General features: G+C 43.1%; 1 protein-coding gene and 1 long non-coding RNA gene across 2 annotated transcripts; one reads left to right on the top strand and one right to left on the bottom strand.

The window, feature by feature from the left end:
* Positions 1-1362: 1362 nt before the first annotated feature.
* Positions 1363-9844, top strand: SMIM21 (small integral membrane protein 21). The gene is given in 4 exon segments (XM_032293763.1): positions 1363-1430; positions 1432-1501; positions 9714-9737; positions 9740-9844. Coding segments are annotated over 4 exon segments (267 nt in total).
* On the bottom strand, positions 9590-21565 carry LOC116561812. The gene is made up of 4 exons (XR_004273617.1): positions 21286-21565; positions 20520-20687; positions 10484-10574; positions 9590-9816 (listed from the first exon to the last, which is right to left on the bottom strand). It is a non-coding gene; the product is annotated as an uncharacterized LOC116561812 (long non-coding RNA).
* Between the last annotated feature and the right edge of the window lie 2654 nt (positions 21566-24219).

Genomic DNA, 24219 nt, shown 5'->3' with positions numbered 1-24219 from the left:
TGAGGATTAATTTTTAATCTTTTTTTTTTCTTCTCTTTAAATCACCAACTCTGAGAATTCTAGTGTCACTCTGCACATGCGTGGTCCACAACTATTAACTGTCACAACTTGGGGTCTGCCAAAAAACAAGTTTCCAAGCTCCGTTGTTGTCCTTCCCTGCAAGTCTCAAGCCTCCTCTGTCTCTCACCCTCTGTACATTTCTGCCTTTCCCTTGTCCATGGCATTGTTTGCTCTTCTTTCTAGAGAATAAATCTTGTCTCCAACTAGATGAGAAAAACCACTCAGGACAAGACCATCAGAACAGCACTGGGCTACTGATTTGCATGCTGCACATATGCTCACTGTTCACACAGTAACAGGTATTCTATTAGTCATACTGTGCGTCAAGCACAGTGAATATTGTCCTGGGCACTTTTACTCAATACCAACACTGTGGGGCACCTATCATGAGCTTCTGTAGGCTAGGACTCACAACCATGTGCATATCTCTTCATCAGGCACATTGTCAAAAGCCATGCACACTCAGGAGATAGCGCAGCAAGTGTTCGGTGAACGTGTGTGTGTGTGTGTGTGTGTGTTAAGTACCCTTTAATTTTCCACTCATTGGGCACCATTTACAAACAGTGGAGGGTCGTGAATATTCTCAGGAGGCAGCACAGCAGCATCCAGAGGCCACCACACGCCTCAAAGTCACTCTCCACCCTGCGATGCTGGTCTGCACAAGGGCTGCTTCCAGGGGTGGCTCTGAAGTAACCTCCTTCACTCAGCTTTCCTCCTGCTCTTCTGTGAGGCTTATCTTCCAGCAGAATTTCTCGCACTTTAACAATTAAATGGACAACCAGGAAACCTACGCTTGGAATCCAGTGAAAGAAATGTTAGACTCCTACGGAGTGTCTCATCAGGTTAAAGGAAAGTCACTGAAATAACTTTCCTAGGTGTCTAACATCCCAAGTCTGATGGGAAAATGAGTTTCTACATTTTGCTTAGGGCACAAAAATAATCCTAGATTTTGTTTCCATTAAAACGCATATAGTAGTATTTATTTTGATTCAGGAAGATGCAGTTTACTTTAATATTCCCAAAAGCTTCTTGCCATCAGATCCAAAGATTGTGCTTTGGAGATATGTTTAAATATTCTCATGTAGCATCACTGAGTCATAGAACAACTTCATAAACCTGAGAACTCTATGTGTGGGAAGATTCCATTTGGCTTTGTAAAATAATACTTGGATCTTCAAGGTTGGCAAAGAAAAGGAAAAACTCCTTGGGAACTTAGTTACCAGGTGTCATAGCACCAGCTCTGTGTCCTCAGAGTCACTGTCATCAAGGAGACCTCTCACTGGTCACTGCTACAACCCCCACATGGACCAGTATGTTCCCACAGCTCCTCCCCAATTCCCCATAACACAGCTGGGAACATTTAAACAAGACTGCAGGAAAGGGATGGATACTCAAGGGGAATTTTCTGCAGAAGGAAGCAACTACCACATTGAGTTTGTGGGTCTTTAACTTTGGAAAAGAGGGAAGTATCACTGCTGAGCTATGGTCCTACAAAGCACTCTTTTGCCCCAACCTCCTGTGGGTGCTCTGTCTCTCAAATCCAGATTCTACAAAGTTTACATTGAGACGTCAATCCAGAGTTCATTCTTTCTTGGTTCTGGCCAAGACAACCTCCCAATTCCAGTTCTCAATCTGAAGAAGAGCAGCCCCTTCCAGAAAAGGTACTGGGCCCTCCCCTTGGGCATTACATCAGTATACAGGCCAATGAGTCCATGTTCTCTCCCATACACAGAGATCCTCTTAACACAGAAGCGAGGATGCCTCCAAGTGCTTTAAGCCTAAGTTCACCAGCAACACCTACAGACTCAACCTACCCAGACAGATTCAACACGGCACTCCTAGCAGAAAGCTTCTTTTCCTTCATTACAGGACAGAAGCAAAAGTTGCAATGAATTTCAGCATTCATGAAGGAGTAGCCTATGTGCCGGCAGCAGACCCCATTAATAGACACCCCGTTTGTAGAGGTGATGGGGTGTTCAATGGTTTATGAAAAGGAAGTTTTGACCCAATCATATATCAAAAAGGTTAAAGTCCTAAGACAAATTTTCTAGAAAGTCTTCTCCTGTAGCACAGGGTTCCTCTTAGTGTTTCTGACTGAAGAGGAGATGGGATGGGAGAAGACAGGAAGCATCTCCTTCCTCTCTCTTGATTCCCAACACTGCTTCTTTCTATTTTCTTTTCTGTTTTTTGTTTGTTTGTTGTTTTGTTTTTTACATTTTAAAAGTAAGGATCTTAAATTTCTTCAGTCTTATATAAATGTAACTGACCCTCAAAGAAGGCTTTAGAAGCTGGTTTTGTGCATTTTGCATGTCATAGTTATAAATGGATTTGAAGTCCTTATAACACTTTATAAATTTTATCAATCAACATCCAGATAGGTAGAAGCTTAGGTACATGATGATGGTTATGATTTAATCCTAGACCAGTGTGTGCTGGGTTAGTCTCCAGGCCTTGCGTGAAGGCTGTGATGGGGTGCATGACTCAGGAGGCACTCAGTGGGAAATCAAGAGAGGCAATGGTAAAAACAGTACCTCAAACCTCTCAGGGCAGGTGGTCTATACCAGGTACACAGCAGACATGAGGAATGCAAAGATGGGCGAGGCAGGGGCCCTCACCTCCGGGAGCACATGGATGCAGAGACCATCCCTGTCCCCTCCATCCTCAACTCTTGATTTCTTCCATCTTTTTCAGGTTGGAGGTTAACTTGCTGCTGAAGAGATTTCAGCAGCATGGGAACTTATGTATCATCTGAATAATCAAAAGTAAAAGAGTTCATCTTCTGGGTCCTATTTCTGCTATTTTCATCCACTGCTTCCTACCCATGTGCTAAGCATTTTCATGCAGCCTCATCTGTCTTTTCAATAAGAAAGCCAGTTGATAACTAATTCACACTTAGGTGTGCTGTTAAACCACAGAATGTTGACAAGGAAAACAACACTTAATAATAAATCAGATGATGGTAACATCTCAGTAGCCAGTAGGAAAATGGTTTCAGATGTGAATAATTCTCACTACTTTATGGATCATACAACATAGATACCATTCATTAATGACTCTAAAGCCAGCACAAGGTATGAAAGTACAAGGAATTCCTTCCTAATACTGTCCAGGCAGTGGAATGGGACTTTGTTTTTTCCTTCTGGCCAGTGTTCACTGGTTCCAGAACCATGTTTCTGATCAGATCCTCACATTTAATTTCTTCGTAGGTATTGATGCATCTGAGAGTTTTTATTTACTGGAAACTCAGTATGTCCTGTTTGCAGGCGGTGATTGAATGTTCGGTGAGTCGGAATATCTCTGTATAGATGCTGTGGATAAGTCTGGTGTCCAGTGGAATCTGTGTCATGCACAGTGGATGAAAATCCAAAAGCTGACATGGGTTCTAGCAAAACAGACAGCCTGTTCCACTGGAGTTGTGTCAGGCTGAGTGTTCACATTTGTATCATCTGTCACAACTGTTTATCCCTCCCCTTTCTCAGTAACAGCAAACACACTTGCCCATCACCCTGCGACTGGGGGGAGCAGATTCACTACCAGTCTTGGCCTGTGCCTTGCTTTGGCCACAACAACGTGAGCAGTGTGATGTGTGGCATATCTGAGCAGAAGCTTTGAGAGCAATTATGTGGTTTGGCTCTTCCCCCTGTACTTCTCATCTTCTATGAAAAGGGCTTGTCCCCCCAGATCTCCGCTCCTTAGCCTGAGTTCTGGAGGGAGAAGACACACAGTGTCACAGTAGTGAGATATTTTAAACAAGAAGAAATGTTCATTGTCATAAACCACTGAGATTTGGGGGTTGTTGTCACTACAACATACGTGACTACTACATTGTGACATGGGCACCAGGACAAGGGACATGCACTGCATCCCCTGTCACAGTGATTTTTAAAATCCATTACTATACACAGGACTTGGAATGATGCAGGCATCAGGCAGGCAGGATAACAAGTGCACTGGGATTCTTCCAAACTTCTTAGGGATTTCAACAGTCCTATCAATTGAAGGAAGAGTGATCCACCACCCCATGCAAGGACATTATTAGTGTGAAACTCCCAAGTACAGTATCCTATACATACCCCCTAATAACAGAAAGGAATCCTTCCTCCTCAGAGTTAATTAAATAAACTGTACATTGTTCATCAGGTTTCTGATATAATATTGTTTCTACTTGTCTGTGTAATCATAAAATAATTCATAGAGTTGCAGGTCAAAGAAAGAAAAGTAAATATACCATTTTCAAACCTGACATGGACACCCTCCCCTAATAAAATGTAGTCACTAATAAGAATCTTCTTGATTGTACTTGCTACTTATTTTTAAGTGTCAGTGCATTCATACTATGACTTGGTTTTACTTGGTTGATCAGAAATGATGCCTGTACCTTCAGAGAAGTCATAACTGAATAGCTAGAAGAGTCAGATTACAACTATAGGTGGTCTTCTCTTTTGTATTGTCAAATGAAGAAGAAACAAAATGGTCAAACATTCTTGATGTAATGTGTTGCAAAGAACAGTTTCAATCTGAGTGGTAGATTTAAAAACTAAAAGACTAAACAGTTATAGACAGTGAGTAGTAAACTGACTGCATTCTAAAAGTGTGTCACTAAAGTGACAGTGTCTTTGCTGATTAAGGCCATTAGTAACAAAAATTTGGACTTTGATGTCTCTTATACACTTGAAATTTACAGGCGATGGGTAAATTTCACTTATCACAATAGAAAAACTTGGGCCAATCAAAGCAGAGTGAAAACAGCACACGTGATTTATTAATTTGCTGTTCTCTCCTGAAATGTGCTTAAGCCAGTGCTATTGGCTCCACATTTTGTGGTTGCAAAGTTTAAAGAAAAGGGCACAGGAACCGTGAGACATCCCTGAGGCCAGAGTCCCAACCCATCACCTCCTTGCTGTTTGCCCATAAGAAAAGTGACTTCTCCAAACCTCTTTGTGCTACCTGGGACATCACACTGGCCTCACGGGCTGGCTGGAAAGCTGAGGGGTGTGGTATGAATGCACCTGGCACAGCCCTCACCCCGGGAAGGGTCACTGGGGCTGCCTTCCATTTAATGTCCCTTCAAATTAAATGTTTCTGTTCTATAGAAACAAGTTTATCTCCTAACTCTGTTTCCAAGGTTTCTCTCATTCCATATAAATCAGTACAGCCTCTTTTTTCCCTTAAAGTTAAAAGGACAACCTCTCTAACTGACTTCTCTAGGACATTAAGAGAGCTACACCAAATGCTCTGAGATTACAGAGGTGCAAGGAACAGCTGTTTTTGGAAATGCTGCAAACTTGAACCCTCACCGGACATAATGACATGCATAAAACCTCTGGGAAGTCCTATAGGAATAAAGATTGATTAATTTTTTTTTGGGGGGGGTGTGGAATTTTCAAGAAAAAAGTAGCATTATTTTTAATACAGCATTTTAATTTTCAAAACCGATCTGATCTCACAGTAAAATGTACTGAACTCAATTAGTGAGAACTCAAGTCTTTTATTGAATTCTCAAGTCCTATTTTGATAAATTAAGGACAAAATGTTTTTAATAGCAGATAGAGAGATAATTTACATACTACAAAATGTAGCCTTAAGAGTCCAATTCAGTGGCTTTTAATATACTCACGGAGTTGTGCAACCATTACCATAACTAATTTTAGAATATTTTTATCATCCCATAAAGAAACTTCATGCCCAGCGGCAGTCACTCCTTCCTTCCCTCCCTCCAGACCCTGATAACCACCATCCTGTTTCTACAGCTTTACCTATTCTGGACATTTCAGATAAATTCAGTCATAAAACATGTGGTCTTTTGTGACTGGCTCTCACTAAGTATAATGTTTTCCAGTCCATCTTCATTGCAGCATGTGCCTGCCTTCATTCCTTTTTGTGGCTAATATTCAACTCCATGGATTTACCAACTTCTGTTTATCCATTCATCACTTGATGCACATTTGGATGATTTCCACCTTTTGACTATTATGAGTAACGTTGCTCTGAACATTTGTGTACAAGTTTTTGTGTGGACATACGTTTTTACTTCTCTTGGGTATATCTCTAGGAGCAGAGCTGCTAGTTGTGTGATAACCCTAGTTAATACTTTGAGGGACTGCCAGTCTGTTTCTTAAAGTGAACCAGCTCAGTTTCTTTTGATTAAAAAAAAAAATTGGGGGTTAAATGTTCAGTCAATGCATAGCCCTGCCAAAGATGTTCAGTGACTTGGATGACACAATCTTTGAGGTGCCCATTGAGTCAAATTCCTGCCTCCCTGCTTCCCCATATCCCTCTCCACGATGCCCTCTGGCTCAGGGGGAAAGTGTCTTGGCCTCCCACAGTGTCCAATGGACACTCACTGGCCTGTCTTGCACAGTTGTTAGGCTGACTTCTGGTCCAGTGGCCCTGCTGCGTGGGTGGCTTTGGCTAGGCTATTGAGAGTCAAGCCGGCCCTCCAAGGAGTCCAGGCCCTGGCTGTCCAGTTGTGAAGGCCCTGTTGTCTCTTTGTTTCAACCCCAGTCACTGTCATATTGATTCTCAAAGTGAAGTCTGGGAGTCCCTGAGGTGTTTTCAGAGATCCAAAATCTCAAAATTACCTACATGATAATACTAAGACATTAGTATTGTGTGCAGCAGGGTTTTCCAGAGCCTACATGAGGTTAGGTATTTCAAAAGACTCAGTGCGGAAGCAGATAAGAAAACCCAGTTGCCTTCAGTTAAGCCGGGCATTAAAGATGTTTGTCAAAATCTGAAACAGTCCCATTTGTCTCATAATTTTTCTTTCCTCTGGACATGGAGCTGAGCCGAACACAGGCTTCTCCTATAAACTTGCAGCCTTCCGCAAGCTGCACATGGAAGCGGAGCAGCTAGCCCCAAAGTTCTTGGGCACCTTACTCCCATTTTGCTATTCCTGTCATGTCCCTCACCCTGACCCCACAGAGCTCCACGTGGGAGAAACACCAGAATGAGACCTTTGATTTCTTCTGACCCTCCCTGATCATGGAGACCTTACACATGCCACCTCCTCAGCTCCCTCCACTCCTGACCTGTGGCCACCGCAGAGGTCCTGCCAGCTATCTCATGGTGGGAGCCAGAGGAGAACCTGCAGCTCAGAATCATGGAGGGGAAAGATTTCATTTCAGTGCTTTCAGATACTGTCACTTCATTTTATCCAGTGTTTCCCAAATTAATAAAAAACCCTTTCGTAAAAATAACCTGTTATTATCTTGGGGTTCCAGGTTTACACAGAATGCTGTAGGAAGCATTGCCATTAGGAATTATACTTGTGCTTCAGTGACTACAGACTTTAGATATTTCTGGAAGTTCCTCATGGGACCTAAAGCTGATTTTTGTTTTGTATTTGTTTTACTTAAGTCAGTCACATTTACAGGAAAACTGCTTCATGGTCAACTTAAATAAAGCAAAAGATTCTCCAAATTCAGGCTCTAGAGAAGTCCAGGTGCCTCCATGCACTTCATACAGCATGGCATCCTAATTGGGAGAAGAATGTCGTTCGTGCTCTTAGGATTCCCCTTAAGAATGGCTCTCTGGCTTCTTGTTTTCCTGTAGAAGTACTTCTCTCTCACTACTAGCAGTGGCGGTATTTGTGGAATATCACAAATACCTGTGGATCCCCAGGGCTGTGGGTCTCCAGGCAAACCACGAGGATCCTAAAACTGGAGGATCCTGGAATTAGGGCCCAGGGAACCTCCCAGTATTTCCTTCTGCTCCATCATCTCTAGCTTGGTTTTATTTGCATTAATGCCTGGAGAGCAGCATTGTTGTTGTTATCCTTGGCTTCAAACATAGGACAAGTGGAGAAGTAAAGAAAGAAGGAATTGAGACCCAACCCTCCAGTGACTCTCTTTAGTCACTTACCTTTCAGCCCAGTGAGGAAGCTCCCAGGTTCCCACCCATGCAAATGCCTCCTGATGGCCCTTTTGCAACAATTTAATCAAGCAGTACAGATCTTAGTATAGTTTATGATCGTTGTATGTTGGAGACCATTTTGAATTTACAAAAAGAGATGGAGACCCTGATTTCATAGTTAAGATGCAATGACACATATTTCAACAAGAATGAAATCCACCAATTCCATCTCTTTGTAACTGGAATAAAGACTTGAGCAGCATTAAGAAATCCCATCTTTCTCCTTTTCCTCCTTGACTTCCTCAAGGCTGGAGGCCTATTAGCTGGTAGACTATTGGAATGCAAATGTGGTACAACCCAAGTAGCCCCAGCTTTGAAACAGAAGGGTGGCTGAGTACCTGCTCTCTCTCAATGCAATACTCCAGCATCGAGGCCAGTCCAGTTCCTGCCATCGTCAGTCAAGCCCTGACCCTAAGCCTGACTACTTTCAACTTATGGGGAGCTCCACCCCACATTCTTCTATGGTGCCTAGCCCTACTCTACCAGTAGATGGATGCTGGGGTTGGGGGAAGGGAGCTGGGAGAACCTCCCTAATTAAAACAATTTTTCCTTCATCTAGTTAACAGCAGGTAATCTGAGTTCCTTCCTTCCCACGGTGGCTCAGTGCCCCCTCATAACATGAAAGAGGCACCGTCCTTCCCTGTGCACACAATCTGCAAGCAGGGACAGCCACCAGCCACCAAAAGGATAAGGCCCCATGTTAACTATTTTCTCATTTGTTAGTTTAAGGAAATCATTTTCTTCCATTTTTCCACTTCTTGAAAGTATATCTACAAGTTTTTAGCCAAGAATTGTTGGATATATATAGTTGGTTTAGGGATCACATATTTAACTTGATGTGTGTTCATTCTTTTTCTTTCTGAGAAAGAAGCTGCATGCTAAATAAAACTTACCTCCAGGGATCCTGTTATTCCAGTAGCCATCACCTTGACTAGATTTATTTTCATTGATATTAGTTTTCATTGATTTCATTTATGGTCTTTCAGTCAGTTATCAGTCAAGATTCTTTCTTAAAAGACTATGAAAGTTTGTTATATAGTTCTACATGTGAACCTGTACCCCAGAACTTAAAGTATAATAGTAATGAGTAAATAATTTTAAGAAGTATTTAACCAAACAAAAATTAAAATACAGAGACATTTAAAAAATAAAAAAAAATTTTAAAAGACTGTGGAATTCAGAATAAAAGGCACAAAACTTATTGCTATGAATTGTAACCTCTGCTAAACCAACAGGGTTTGAGAAAAATTTTGTTGGCACATTGTCACTTGTATTTTTTACCACTAAAAACACATCAGTCAGTGATGTATATGCTTAAATCACACTGGAACACTAATGCCATACTGGCCACAGATCCCTCTGATAATCCACCTGGCTTGTACTTATTGTATTTAAAAGCCATGAGAAACCTGAGGAATGATCCAATCTGGCACCCTTAAGTTCATAGGGAACTCTGTTTCACAGAACTCTCTGTGAATCTGCTTTTAATTTACACTGATACTTAAAATTCTACATGGAAGATATCAAGAGTTGTTTTAGATGCATTACCTTTTCCCCAACTAATTTTATAACTCAATAAAAACCATGGTTCTGGTTTTACTTCTGAAACATGACCTTAAATATATAGACTTATTTATTTTAAACAAAATTGATTGTTTGATAAAGAGTTAGCTGCGTGTAGCATGAAGCTTGAAAAGCCAGATACTGTAAATAGTAGCTGCAATTATTTCCTTTTTCAGTTTGCAAATGAACACCATATTCATGTTTCTTCACATTGTTGGTTCTTTTCCATGTGATTGGTGTTGCTGAGGGTCACAGCAGGATACAAGGTATTTCTGAAGACTGGAAAAGGGCAAACAGCATATTTTGAAAGTGGGTAAATGATAACCTTAGCAGCTAAAAAAAATACTAGAACATTCATCAAGCAATCAATTTACAGCCACCTAGGAGAGTGCAAATGTTGGACTGCTATCAAATTACTTAGTAAAAAGGAAATTAGGCCAGAGGAAATTAATATCCATCCGTGACAGAGCAGGGGCTACATAGATGGACAGAGTGAACCATGCATCTGCAGCGACCTCCTTCTATCTGAAGTCGCTCCTTGAGACAGGATGAGCACTTCATCAGCGAGAGCCTGCAGATCTCTTATCGCCTCTGAGAGCCAGTGACATGAGACCTTCTAATAGGTAAACCATTTCATAATGAATCCCTCCTGGTCTTTTAGTCAATAACTCTCTTGGGAAGAAGGCCAAGAAAACTCAGCCGTTCTTTGAGTTTATTTCTAGAGTGATTACAGTTGTGCTTAGTTAAGGTCTCTGTGTATCAACAGATAGGTGTAAAGTTGGCTGGAAACATTTTCAGAGGCTTCTAGTCAAACTTGAATGCATATTAATTTTATTTTTCCTTCCACAGGTAAAAACCTCCTTCTTTCTCCCACTGTAGGTTTTTTGTGTTTTTGACATACCCGGCCCTCACTCAAAAAAGGAAAAGAAAAAAAAAAAGCACCCACTCACATGAGCAGCCAAGTTTCAGATACCAATGGGCATGAGCTCTTCCAAATGTCTCCTGTTCTGGAGATGTTCACAGTCCTCGTGTCAAAACTGAAACAAACAAGCAAACAAAAAAATAAAAGACGTACTACCAAATACCCTAGGAATAAGACTTAAGCTCTATTTGGAAATTGAATTTCTTCCATAGTCAATCAATATTTAATAAAGAGAGAAAAGGAGCTCATTACAAAGACCATCTTGTTTCTCCGCAAGTCATCTATGTGAGATTCCAGAATTTCAGGGCGATAAGTTCTTAATTGGAACATTATATATTCTCTTTGCAGCCAGTGAGCACGAATCACTTCACGAGAAGGCACCACAGCCAACATTTCTCCTGGTCTGCTCGGGGTTTCAGTGAAGGGCAGGCCTGGAAGCACCTTGGGAAATGAGGTAGAGCCAAGCTAACCCCGGAGAGACGCTGAGCTTACAGAGAGCTGAGTGATGATGCCAGCATAGTCTTGAGTTTTATTTTCAGTTTGAGTACTGCTAACTAGTCTGTACAGTCACAGGCTTACTGCAGGGAGTTTATTCTACATCAGCTGTATTCTCTCTTCCTTAGCAGCAATTAATGAGTCGAAGAGACTGGAAAGTTGTTCCCAGCCAAGCCAATATCCTATGAGTTATAAATGACATTTCATGCTCATATGCAGATTTCCTGCACTGAAGTGAATTATTTACAAGATAAGGCTTATGGATTCCAACAATTGGCTGCCTAAGATTTACACCTACCGGCTGTCTCTACTCTCCTGCTGGGAGACTGTGACGTTTCCCACTGCCCTTTAAGATCTGAAGATTTAACGGGAGCTGCTCTTCCTGAGGCAGGTGTTCCCTTGCTTGAGATGGTAACTGGAAGGGCTGTGCACCCCAGAACCTGGAAGGTAAACTAAGGCTCTCCTGGAGGCACTTCTCCCTGCCCTGGGAGGATGCTATCTGCACGTAAATGCACAGGAGGAGAACCAGGAAGAATTTAAATTCTGGAGAGGCCTTTCTGCCCATTAGCAGTGATTTTATAACCTTGAGTTTTAGCTAATTAGTTTCATAATTTCTTTTTGAATGTGTGAAAATCAAAGTTTCTCCTAAAGGAAGCTCTGTGTTCAGCAGTGTGCTCTGCCCCTGTGGAACAGAAGAACCAATGCATCGTTTCCGGCTCCCAGAAACTCCAGGGGTTGAAAAGCCTCCCAACTTACAGCAAGGATGATGAAAATATAAGTTAAGAGTTTGGCACCAGGCAAATCCACCAGTGGAACAGAAAAAACAGTACAGAAACCAATTTAAGTACACATGGGTCTCCAATCCATCATAAAAGAAGCATTTAAAATAAGTGGGAAAGGATGGTTTTTTAAAACATGTTGAATGAGAACAATTGACTATGCATTTGGAAAAAAATAAAAGGAAGATCCCTACCTTATATCACAAAAATAAATTTATGTTAAATCAAAGACCTAAGTGTAAAAAATAAAAACCAAAAGAATTCTGGAAGAAAATATAAAGGAACATTTTTGTAGCCTTGCAGTGAGAGTCAACAAAATGAAAGAAAGAAAAAAATGACTAATGTTTTCCTAATAAAACCAAGACTAAACAAAATTAAAACACAAGTGACAAACAAGGGAGGGAAAACATTTACAACTGACTATTAATATCCCATATTTAGAGAAATCCAACTCATTGAAAGAAAATGACAGACATTACACTAAAGGGATAAAGAATACATATAGGCAAAAATGAAATACGAATGGCAAATACATCTGTGAAAAGATGCTCAACCACAGTATTGATTAAAGGAATGAGGAAGTAAGTAGCAACAAAATAGATTTTGCCAAATCTGATTGTTAACATGTCATATATTGTTCACATTGATTTCTGTCGAGGCTGTGAAAAAACAGGCAGCTTCCTAATTGTTGGCAGGAAAAACCAACTGCTACAAACATTTTGGGGGCAATTTGGAATTATCTAATAAAATATATTTGCATACCCTTTTGCCATGTCATCTCACTTTAATGAATCTAAAAAAAATAAAATAAAAACATTATAAAGGTATGTGGACAGGGATTCTGATGGAGTCCTGTAACAGGAAACATCGTCTGCAACCTAGTGTCTACCAGTAAGAGAATGCGTTCAGAAATTATGATAAGTTCATAAAATGGAATGCCATCTTCTCATTAAAATCTGTAAACAACCAAATCTCCATCAACAAGGGACAGTTAAATAAACTGTAGTGCCGCCATTAAGCTGAATGTCATGTAGCTTCTAAAGAGAATGAGACTGAGCTGTACGTAGATGAAAGATCTCTTTGCCACCTCAAGAGAATAAAGGAAGTTGTAGACAAATGATAGATACTATAGGTAAATAAACACATGATTGATGGACGATTAGATAGACACTGTGTAACTTTTTGTTGAGTCTGTGTGTGTGTGTCCACGGAAGGAAAGGACCCTCACAGTTGTTAGTGGCGATGGACGTTCATTTTGTGTGCATCTAGAAGCTCATATGTTAGTTTCACCTGATGGTGGGAGCACACTCCCAGGCAAGTCAGGATGCTCATCCTTTCCCAGGACTAGATGATGTTGTCATATGTCGGGGCCACCCATTCTGACATCAGCAGAGACTCCCAGCTGCAAAGACCTCTCCTCCGGCGGGGATGCCAGTCACTGGATCAGAGACCCTTCAGCCCCATTCCTGCTCTCCAAGCTCTTACCCACCTCCACATAGAGAATCGTTCTGCCACTGCTGACCATTGCTTGGCCATGGGAAGCTCTGGGCAGCTGTTAAGGCCCCTCTGCCCTGAGATCCCTATATCTACTCTCACTTTTAAGCTCTTGGTGCTTCCACGAAGGTTACCTGGGAAACGGGTCTCTCTCTATGCCCAGATGCCCCAATCCTTTCTGGGGTTTTTGTTAGCTCTGTACAAGGTGTTCATGGTGAAGGAGAAAGAGGACAGAGCTCGGCATCTCTTCCGTTAGGAACCCACTAACGGAAAAAGGAGTATTTGTGTACTCCTCTTTCCCTATCCGAAAGTCCCATGGAACCTTGATCTTGTCAGGATTGGGTACGTGACTGTTACTTGTCGGCCATTCTTACAAATACATCTTATAAACTGAATATTCTCTTAATATTCTCTGAATGTTCTCTGAATTCTAGGCTCTCAGAATTCAAAAATCAGTATGAACTTTCCCCCATCTTTTTTGCAGGTGTCACCTACCTGAGTGAGGAATACAAAGTACCAAAGCCAATTATGTGATCAAAGGGGCCAAAACCACCCAGGGTAAAGCATCAGTACACCACATTTGTGTTCGCCAAATCCCAGCTCTTCTTATTCTCTCTTCACAATTAGACACAAAACAACAGTAAGAAACATCCTCCACTCTTAGTGAGAGCTGAGGATTTGGATGACGTGGACCAGCTGGAGGAGATTTCCCAGAAGGCAACTGAAAACATTCTCATCAGCCGTGGCAGTTCTCTGGAAAGCCCCTGGGCCTCAGTGGTAAGGCAGAGCTCTCTTCTCCTTGACCCATCTTTCCCCTCCCCCAGCACTCCTCCATCTTCCTTCCTCCTCTGATATGTGGAGTGGCTTCCTCCCAAGTAGGAACCCAGCAGCCATGTTGAGGCATCTTTTCAGCAGTCAATGGGCAGGGGTTGTTTTTTATTCTTTATTGCAGTTCTATTCCCTAGCACAGTGCTTAGCATGTAGTAAGTGCCCAATAAATAGGAGAATAACTTTGCATTTACATGAAAACACTTTTTGAGACCAAGGCACATTCTTTACATTTTCTTAGGGACAAAAAATTTTCATTTTTATCCTTTGACAATAAATTTTATTTCTATAATCAATAGTAACTTGGAACTCATCTTGGGAAACAGTATGGATAGCCATGCTAGATAATGACTCTGTGCGTGTGTGTGTGTATGTGTGTGTGCACATGTGTGTGCATGTGTGTGTTGCACGGGCATGTGTGTGTGCGTGCATGTGCATGGGTGTGCATGTGGGTGCATGTGTGTGTGCGTGTGTGTGCCTGTGTGTGTGTGTGAGACAGATGGAGAGAGACTCCTAGACATCATAATCTGTACAAATCAGGAGTTTGATTCTTTGCAAAATAAATAGCCATTCTTTGTTTTTGCTATTGTTTTCTAAGGTAAATACTATGAAAAGCACAGCATTCATTTGAATGCCTGTATGTCATTTATTTGACTAATTTATTAAACATATTTGAGGTGTCTACAATTTATTCATCCCTGTTCTAGGCAATGCCGATCATGTGTTGAAGAAGCCAAGTTGTTTGCACTCGTGGTCCTTAGGAGAAGGAAGACATCCTAAGTCAAGCAAGGATGGGCCTTATACAAAGATCCTGAGACAAGAGGGACCGGTCATATCTAGAGTCTGGGGCATAGAATCTGTTCAGTCTGGCTGGAATGAAAATTGCAAGGGTGGGGGAAGTGGAGAAGAGGGGTAGGGGGTGCTGAGAAATGGATTTGGAGGGAAGCAAGTCATACCAGACCACAAATGGCCTTAAGTGTCCTATTTCATCCTGAGAGCAATAGGAGTGATTAAAGGGTTTAAGTACAGACATTGGATCTCTGCTCTGTAAAGAACAGTTCCACAGCAAAATGGGAGATTACTGAAGGAGGCAAGATTAGAGGCAGGATGATAGTTACGTGTCTTCTCCAGATACAAGCCAGAGACCGCTGGTTAAGACAGGTAATTTCACAGGAGATCGTCAGAAGAACATAAAAGCAGGAAAAATCAAAGACATTTAGAATTCACAGTGGTAGGGCCTGAAGATGGAATGGGTTTAGTGTGGAGACAGAAAGTTTGGCAAATGAGTATCTGGCATGGGCTAGGGCTTTGGGGGCTCGAACGGGGATCAAAGGAAGCATCTCTGTGGGAGGCACTGTTGGATTCCACCTTAGACTTTCTTCAGGAAGCATCCTTAGGATGCCCAAGGGACACCCAGGTGGAGGGGCCCAGGACCATCAGCATGGAGGCCTGGAGCCTGGACCTCAGTGATTGCCAGCACATTTTTTAGTGTCTCATAATCAGAACACAGGAAGTCCAAGAAGAGGCAAGGGTGCATTTGTGCCAAAAAATTCACAGACAAGAGGCTATATATAGGCCCAAAGGTAAGGCTGCATTGGATTCAAATAATAGTTTGGAGTTGAATGAAAAGAGAGGCAATGGGAACATTCAAGGTACAAAGAGCAGCAGTGAGATTGGGGGAGGGAAAGGAGAGAGAAAAACGATACTGATTAGAGAAATCTGTCAGGTGTGTTCGATCAAATCTTTTCCTAGGATTTGGGGGTTTTGTAAACCTATGGATAGTCTTCCTGAGACTTGGCACTCAGAGCCTGACTTCTGGGATCCACATGCAGCACTCATCACTGTCATCAGGAGACTAGCTTTACTGTGACTCAAGGCACAGGGAGGCCAAGACATTTGGTCAACGTTTGATGTTAGAGCAACATGGGAGCCAGTGTGCCCCGTGCCCAGTAAGGCTTCCAAACCTAATGCCTCCTCAGATGGTGGTCACCACACTGATTGTTGCCCAATTCTCAGCAATATCCAATGTCAGAATAGCACTCAACACAAACCAGGAAGATTCTGCCAGAAAAAGCAGCAGGCAGCAAAATATTCTTAGTACGTGGTGCAGGGATTCCCTTTCTCTCAAAACCTAATTAGGGACTGGCAAATAGAAATCTTGCTCAACTTGAGTTTTATATAGCAATTGATTGTTTTATTTAAGGGTCTGCTTTAAATTCACCAGTATTTTATTCCCTCCTTCCTTTCCTTCTTTCTTTATTTTTAACAAAGTTGCCCACACTCAACTATTGTAAAAACTCAGAATACAGAGATTGAGAATTCTTCTAAACCTTGTTTGTTTTCACATGTAATTGCCATCTCTTAGAGAATTTGGATTCATCTGTTGAAGGCCAGAGGTCAGAACCATGCTGAATCTGGAAGCTCAGGAAGTCCTGGGAGACATTGGGAAGTTTAGATATTCTGGTGTCCGAGACTTTACCAAGAACTAGTCACTCAGCGCGCAGCAGCAGAACAAGTGTAATGATTTGATTTCGTATAGCCTCTGTCACCTTCATCTATATATTTGCTGGTGATTTATTAATATCTGTTCTACCTGTCTCGGCCTGCAGGAGACCTTGTGTTGCTGCATGCCTTCTACAGAGTAGAGAGAAATGAAGGGAGCCAATGGGATTATGACTTATTTTCCAATGTTGAATTCATAAAAAGATCTTTTGTCAGACACTGCACAGCAGTTTGTTGGATGAAATTAATCCTATGGCAAAATTGCTAGCCTCACCTAAAATTGGTGCTTTATTTAAAGAAGGATCGATGAGGCTTGCTAAATATTTTTTTTAGTGTTGATAAAAGCTTTTCATAATCTCAGGCTGCAAACATAGGCTAAATTGGCAGTTCTGGATGCTATGCCGGCATGCTGGAGCTGGCTAACGATGTCACCCACAATGTCACTGAGGCAAAGCCACCCTTGAGCTGTCTCCAGGCCTCTGTTCCTCTTCTGCAATCTCAGGGCAGGAGAAATGTTTTTCTTAACACATGTGAATCCAACTTTGGACACATCTCAGGCTCTCATCTTCCAAGGATCATCATTTGTATGTTAGACAGCAAAACGTTTAGCCGTGTCCACCATGTAACAAAAAACATTCCTGAGGCTGTCAGACTAAACCCCTGGCCTCTTTGTTCTTTGCCCAGTGGTCTCATGACTTCTGGTTTTTAGGGGAACATTATGACTGGTCTACTATTTCAGTGCTACTTCTTTGTGAAAAGGTTCACAAATATAGTTTATTTCACAGTTCACACATACTCAACTTATATCTATCATCCCTTATACAAGGCTAGTAAGGGCTTTGAGAAGCCACTGCTACATTACTGTCTTTGTGGCCTTTTGTGTCCTGTTCTTAGAGAGTTATTCCAGGATTTCTAGCTAGTCTGAACTTCAAATTCCTGTTACCATTAGCCAGTACTAGCTCTGGTGAGTATAATCTTCAGCCTCAAAACACTCCAAAGTCTTGGAAAATACTGAAATTTTAAAATGTATTCATTAGATGAAAACAAAAGGTCAATTTTATTGTAATATTTTTATTATATCCATACAAAAAAGAAAATGCCTTTTCCCTCTTTGTCTCTTGTGGCTGTCTACGTTTGAAGTCATCCAGGGACACAGCAGAAGTACACTAAATGACACCACGTTTCTCTATCCTGGCCTTCATACCATGGATTTCACCTTCTCAAGATAAAAAGAAATTAAGAGGAAATCAGATTGCATAGAGATAACAAATTATTGCTCACTTTTTAAAAGGAGCTCCACAGAGATAATAAAGAAGGTGTAACTTTGTGCGATGAAATGCCTGCTTTGCTCTTGAGCAGCACTCCCTTTTTCTGCTCAGGAATATTCCAGAAGAGAGTTGCAGATGCCACCCAGCCCTGAAAAATCTGCCCTGAGAGTCAAAACAGATCCGACAGTGCAAAGAACTTCTTCATTAGGATATCAAGCCTGTAGTCATATTTTCAATTGCTGCTGTAACTTTTTCCTTGCAAGTGCTTTCACTTATTTCGGGACCACCTAAGGCTCTGTGTGGTACACAGCAACACAGTTTGAGACATTTCTGTGATGTTCTGTACATCATATAGTTGCTAACAACCTGTCAAAGTCATCCTGACACCAAACTGAGAAGCTGATGGTTTGGGTAACGTATTAGAGGAGATGAAAAAAAACGACAGTCCTCATTACTGTAATAAAACCAGCAGAGACACACTGAGAATCAATTACTGATTGTGACCTAATGAACTAACCCTCAGTCAAGTAGAAAACTGCACCAAGCCTCTTACATTATCAAATGATTTAGGATGGAGCACTGTCTGAAGATGGGCAACAAGTCGAGGCAGATGAGTTTTCTTATATTGTGGCTGACTTAATTACCTTGTTCCTGAGTGCAGAGATCAAATTGAGCAACTTAAGGTGCTAAAGCTCTGTGCCAGCTGGAAATGAAAAGGAAATAATTAACACCAACAAGAGCTACGTCGAAGGTTGTGGCACCTCCTGACAGAAGCAAGGAGACTCAAAGTTAAGGCGGCTGCAAAGTCCTTGACGAGGTGAGCCCTGCGCGGCCCGCCTGGCTGGATTTGTCCAGGTTGCCTGTGGCAGCTGTGCACTGAAGAGTCCGGCCAGGGAGTCAGGGATTCAGAACTCACAGTGCAACCCGGCGACCGAAGGGCAAATCCACCTGAGGACCTGAGTGCAGATGGCTGGGCTCCCCGGAACAAAGTGGAGGGATGACAGAGGTGTAACTCTTATTCCACAGCCTCCATCTGTGTGTCACAGAGGCTATTCTTACACACACACACACACACACACAGAGAGAGAGAGAGAGAGAGAGAGAGAGAGAGAGAGAGACAGCTCTTGTCACCAATGGAACAGTCTTGTCTTTGTCTTTCATCTCCTACGGTCACGTCCAGACTCCATTGCTGCATCACAGGTGTAGCCAGTGAGGTTGAAATGAATGGATGGTGTTCACAAGGAAATCAGCTTATGGAAAGAGACCTGTTCCTATTCTTTGAATTAAGTTCTTGGGAGCCATTTTTCAGCTCATTTGTCACTGTAGTGTTCTTCTCTTCACACATGCATAGGTGGCAAGGACATCAAATCAAAACATGGCAGGCTCCTTCACTGCCAGACTAGGAGATGAATCCTATGTACACTGGCCTCCAATGCCATGAAAGCACCCAGGAGCAGTGGCACCAACAACAATCCAGGTCTTGGGTTCACATTCCTCAGTCCTCCCATGAAGGATCTAGTCCTACCCAGAGGACACGCCCAGGCTGCATCTGTGCTACCTGCACTTCCCAACAGGCATGTGGAGAGGAGAGGAGAGGCTCTGTCAACACAAAGCTCTGTGAAGCCAGCTTGGGTGTTTCCCACAAAGGGCTGAGAATGGGATTAACTTCCCTACATCACCGATGAATCAGTCCCATCAGCACTGCATGTGGCATCATCAGACCACAAGGACACACTTCATGAAGGGGTTTCTCAGCATTGAGTCATCATTCAAACACCTGACACACAAATGAGTCACAGCTGTGAGTGTCTGGAGAAATGAGCATTTGAGAAATGGTCTGTACAGGCCATATCCCGTCTACAGCAAGTCAGCAAACCAAGGCAAGGCAAGGATGTCCCTCACTGCAGCCACACACCACAAATCAGGGGCAGGGACGCTTAACTCTGCCCAACTTTAGACGAGTTTTAAAAGACAACACTTCTCAGAAATCATCTAGTAAAATGCAGATTCTGACTCGGGTCTGGGAGAGGTCAGAGACTGTACAATTCTAACAGATCCTTGATAATGCCACTGGCCTTGCCTATCTTTGAACTATCCTGGGAGCATCAAGTCCTTAAAGCTTCTGTTCTCCCTCTAGGGTCCTCATCCGGTTGGGAACACATATTAGACATTCTAACTACATCCTATGAGCAACTTACGACTCCAAAGGAGGTAGATGGAGCCGACTCCTCTAGAAAGGATCTGGAGCACCAGGCCCCTTGACCAGCCCAGTCTTCAAGGCCCACTTTTGGGAGCATGGCCTTCGGGGCTTTCACACAAGCAAGCCAATAGGTGGTAAGGAGCAGAGCAGAATTCCCCAGGGGCTGGCGCATAGGTTTTGATCAGGCCTAGGCAAGCACAGCACAGTCAAAGTAAACCCATGCAGGCCTGTGTACCCTGCCCTGACTATGAGACTCCCTAGAGTTAGTTGAGCCTGACCTAAGAGCAAGGTACACACATGGAATAATTTTCAAATCAATGAATTGCGTACAGACCATGAGGCAATGGCTTGTCAGATGCCTTGCATCTGATGCACTGATGGAAGCATTCACTAGGCTTCTTGCAGAACTGAGGGCTGCAAAAGAGAATTGCACAACATCTGAAAACTTGATAAAGAGGGAAGGGAGATTTGGCATAGGCGTCTCCCTCACTAACCTGAGTCTTTGTTGAATGAGAACACAGTGCCTGTGTGGCCACTGCTGCCACCAGGGACACCAAGCCAAGCCATCATTCAGTGCTGCTCTGCAGCATGCCGCCCTGCCCTCCTGAAAGCTGCGTGATTCATTGGATTTAATATTGTCCTGAGTCTCACTCCAGGGAATTCTGCAGGAATGTTGTTCAAAAACAAAAAAAAAGCACAGCCATTTAAAACAGAGTCTGTAGGCTCCATTCTGTAAAATAGGTTATTAACTTACAGTGATGCAGCCAACAGTTCAATTGCTATAAGATCACAGGTTACTCAATGGGAAGGGCCACATTTTAGATTGTTTAGATTGTTTTACCCTGACTCCCCGCTGATATTCAGGCTTTACCAGGATTAGTGTTAAAATCCTCACTGTGAAATGCAAGGCCCAGAAAGAAAGCCGCATCCTGCTCATCCTGATCGCCTCCGCCTCTTGGCCAGTGCCAGACCTGTAAATACTCCTCCCCTTGGCTGCTCTCAAGTCCCTTTACGATGAAGCTGGCTGGCAGCAGGGAAAGGGTTGTGCAGGGACTCTCTCCACCTCCTCCAAAGACTGTATAATAGTCCATGCAGACATTTCCTGATGTTTAAAACCTCTCCAATTTTCCTTCTCTGCTCCTGTGTTTTCAATCTCTGGAATGCCCAGGACTGGACACATGTGCCTACTCCTCCCCAGCCCCATCCAACAACATGAAAAGAAGATTCTGTCTGGGTTTGGGTCTGGTCTTTTCTGGATACCTACAAGAAGTTCATCAGGTGCCCTCTCACACTTGCCAAGCTGAATCAGGCCCTCGAGGGTTTCCCTCCCACGTTGCCTTCCCGCATCATGAGGGAGGCCACTGCTGTCTGAAACATAATAACGGTTTCTTAAAATTCCTATCCAATCACCCCTAAACTCTGACAAGTATTTGCAGCTTCTATCTCCTTTGCATTTAAGGAGGATGACAACTCTGAGCACTGAACAGACCATATCTCCACCTAATGATTGCAACGTCACTTTCCGGAACTTGACTTCGGAGGCCTGACTGACTTCCGGAACTTGACTTCGGAGGCCTGACTGACTTCCGGAACTTGACTTCGGAGGCCTGACTGACTTCCGGAACTTGACTTCCGGAGCCTGACTGACTTCCGGAACTTGACTTCGGAGGCCTGACTGACTTCCGGAGCCTGACCCGGAAGGCGTTGGTCATTGTGAGCGGCGCTCTTTCCGGAAGCTGTGTGCTTGGTGTCTGAGCCCTTCAGTCGAGCCCCATCCACACACTGGACAGCACAGCTCAGCCGCGTGGACGGTGCAGATAATGCTAATTGAAAGCAAATGTCATTTTGGAAGGTCCATCCCCCACCTGACAGACGTGGAGGCTTCGGAGCGGGCGGGGCCGCGCCTGGCGACCTGTCCCTCGGGTGTTCCCTGAAGCTCCGCGGTCTCCCGACACTGGCGCCTCCTCCATCCCCGCCTCCCGCCGCTCTCACCGAGGGAGGCTGAGGTCCCGCACGCAGAGCTGGGCTCCGAGGCTGCGATTCACACCAACTGGCCTCAAAGAAGCCAGCAGCAGGGAAACATCTCCTTCGGGCGTGTCTGCTCCCAAACAGATGCTACTTGGAAAAAATCACGTTTGCTGTTTATCTTGTGTTTGCCACGGGAGTACACGAAAATAGAGTATTTGCAAGAAATTAAGAAGTACAACGAAACCGGATGCCCCTGATGATCCCAGTCTTGAGATAAACACGGGTAACATTTTGTGGGATTGCTTTTTGGTCTTCTCAGTCCCATTTCAAAAGCGGCACAACATACGGCATGAGATCTCTTGAAAGTTGTCAACCGTAGTCTTTAGACCAAACTCGGGAAGGAATATGTTGCCTTTTCTGCTCACGGTCTGGGTACATTTCCAACCTCTCCCTTTCCTACCCCTCTGCATGTTCGTGGAGGAAACCATGGTGTACCCACGAGGCCATTCTGGGGATATAGTAAAAACTCCTCCTTCACAGAAACAGCCAAGGCATTAAAGTATAAATCAACTGCACAGAGTTCAAAAGAAAATCAACCATGCCGGGGTCAGGCTGGCCTTCCCAGCAGGCGTCTGAGCAGAAGGGCTCAATGTGCTGCAGATTTGGGGACGTGCCCTCACGCAAGAAAGACTTGTCATCTGAAAATCGCTGGGGGCCATGGCAGCCTCCCCTAAGGTCCTGAGAGGCCTGCCTTCATTCACACACAGCTGGGCAACTCCAAAAGATGCTGTGTCCTGGGCAGAGACCCCAGTCTGGATTTGTAGTGCCAGCCACAAACAAAAGAGGCCATGTGCCACCCTCAGAGCACCTGGCCTTCCCCTTCACAGCAGGTAGCTGACGTCGCTGTTGGTCTATACTTGGAGGTTATTTGAAGCTTGTCTGTCTTTCCCCGTGAGATTTTAAACTTCACAAGAATAGTGACTTTGCCACTTGTGCTCAGAATTTTATTTCTAGTGCCTGAAACAGAGGTTCTCAACAAATATTTGCTGAGTAGATGAAGAAACAAGTGGATGAGTAAAAAGGGTGGATTTTTCCAAGGCTAGCATGACCAATGGCCCAAACAAGGCCATTCCCCTCATAGACTGTGACTCCTCCTTTACCTCCTTTACCCTCCACTTCTACACCTTGCCCACTGTGTGTGACTCTGTTACTCACCCACCAGGAAGGCAAAACTGAGACAACTAAAGTGCATACAGGGGCACACAGCTTCCTGTTAAGGTCCTGACAGTTACGATGGAAAAAAAAAAAGGTAATACTGGAAGCATCTATCTAGGATCCTGATGATTTGAGAAAAAACACAAAACATGGCTAATTGGGATCATCTCCCCTTTGTAAGCCCCAAGTTCCATGGTCCTTCGAAATACACTTCCTAAATCCTACCTCACACTACCTATCATTCTTAGTAGAAGCTATAATTCCTCACTTTCCACACAGTAATACAGACTACCAGATAAGGAGTTTCTAGAATTTCGCTATGCCCACCCAACCTATCTTTCCACTTCTGCTGGAGAAAAAGACACCCCTCTGCTTCTCCAAATCTGAGCAGACTACTTTCGACTATTTCACTCTCTCTCCCCACAACCTTTCCACACACACACACACACACACACATCTTTAATTTTTCCATTTCATGTGCTTCTTCCCTCCCATCTATAAACATGCTCAAAACTTTTCTTAAAAATGAAACATAAGTGCACCAAATCATAAAACTACTTCTCCAACTGTCTCTCTTAGTATAAGGATCATCTTTATTTTTCACTAGTAGAAAGAAAAATATATGCAAAGAAATAGAAACTCATTTGCCCCTATTACAAGTCAATTTCTGCTCACATCACTGCTGAGATAGCTCTCTGCTAAATAATCAGTAATTCCCTGGTTGCCAAATCCAAGGATGTACATAATAAACAATCTTTTTATACAATCTTTTAAACAATCTCTTTATAGCGTTTGATACTTACTTCTTGAAACATTTTCCCCTTAGTTTCTAGGATATCAGTATCTCTTGACTTGCCTCCAGTTTTTCTGAATATTTCACTTCAATCTCTTGGGGATCGATTCTCGTCCTCCAACTACTCCTCATATCTTGGGGCGTTTTACCATGAAATAAAGGAGTTTTGTGGTGTTTTGTTTTGAAGCCATATCTTTTCCTTGTGTTGGCACATTAAT

Source organism: Sapajus apella, unplaced genomic scaffold (assembly GCF_009761245.1).
Source record: "Sapajus apella isolate SASKATOON/1434 unplaced genomic scaffold, GSC_monkey_1.0 scaffold30, whole genome shotgun sequence".
Lineage (NCBI taxonomy): Eukaryota > Metazoa > Chordata > Mammalia > Primates > Cebidae > Sapajus > Sapajus apella.
Note: the sequence above shows the minus strand (reverse complement) of the source record. Positions and strands in the feature narration are given on the sequence as shown.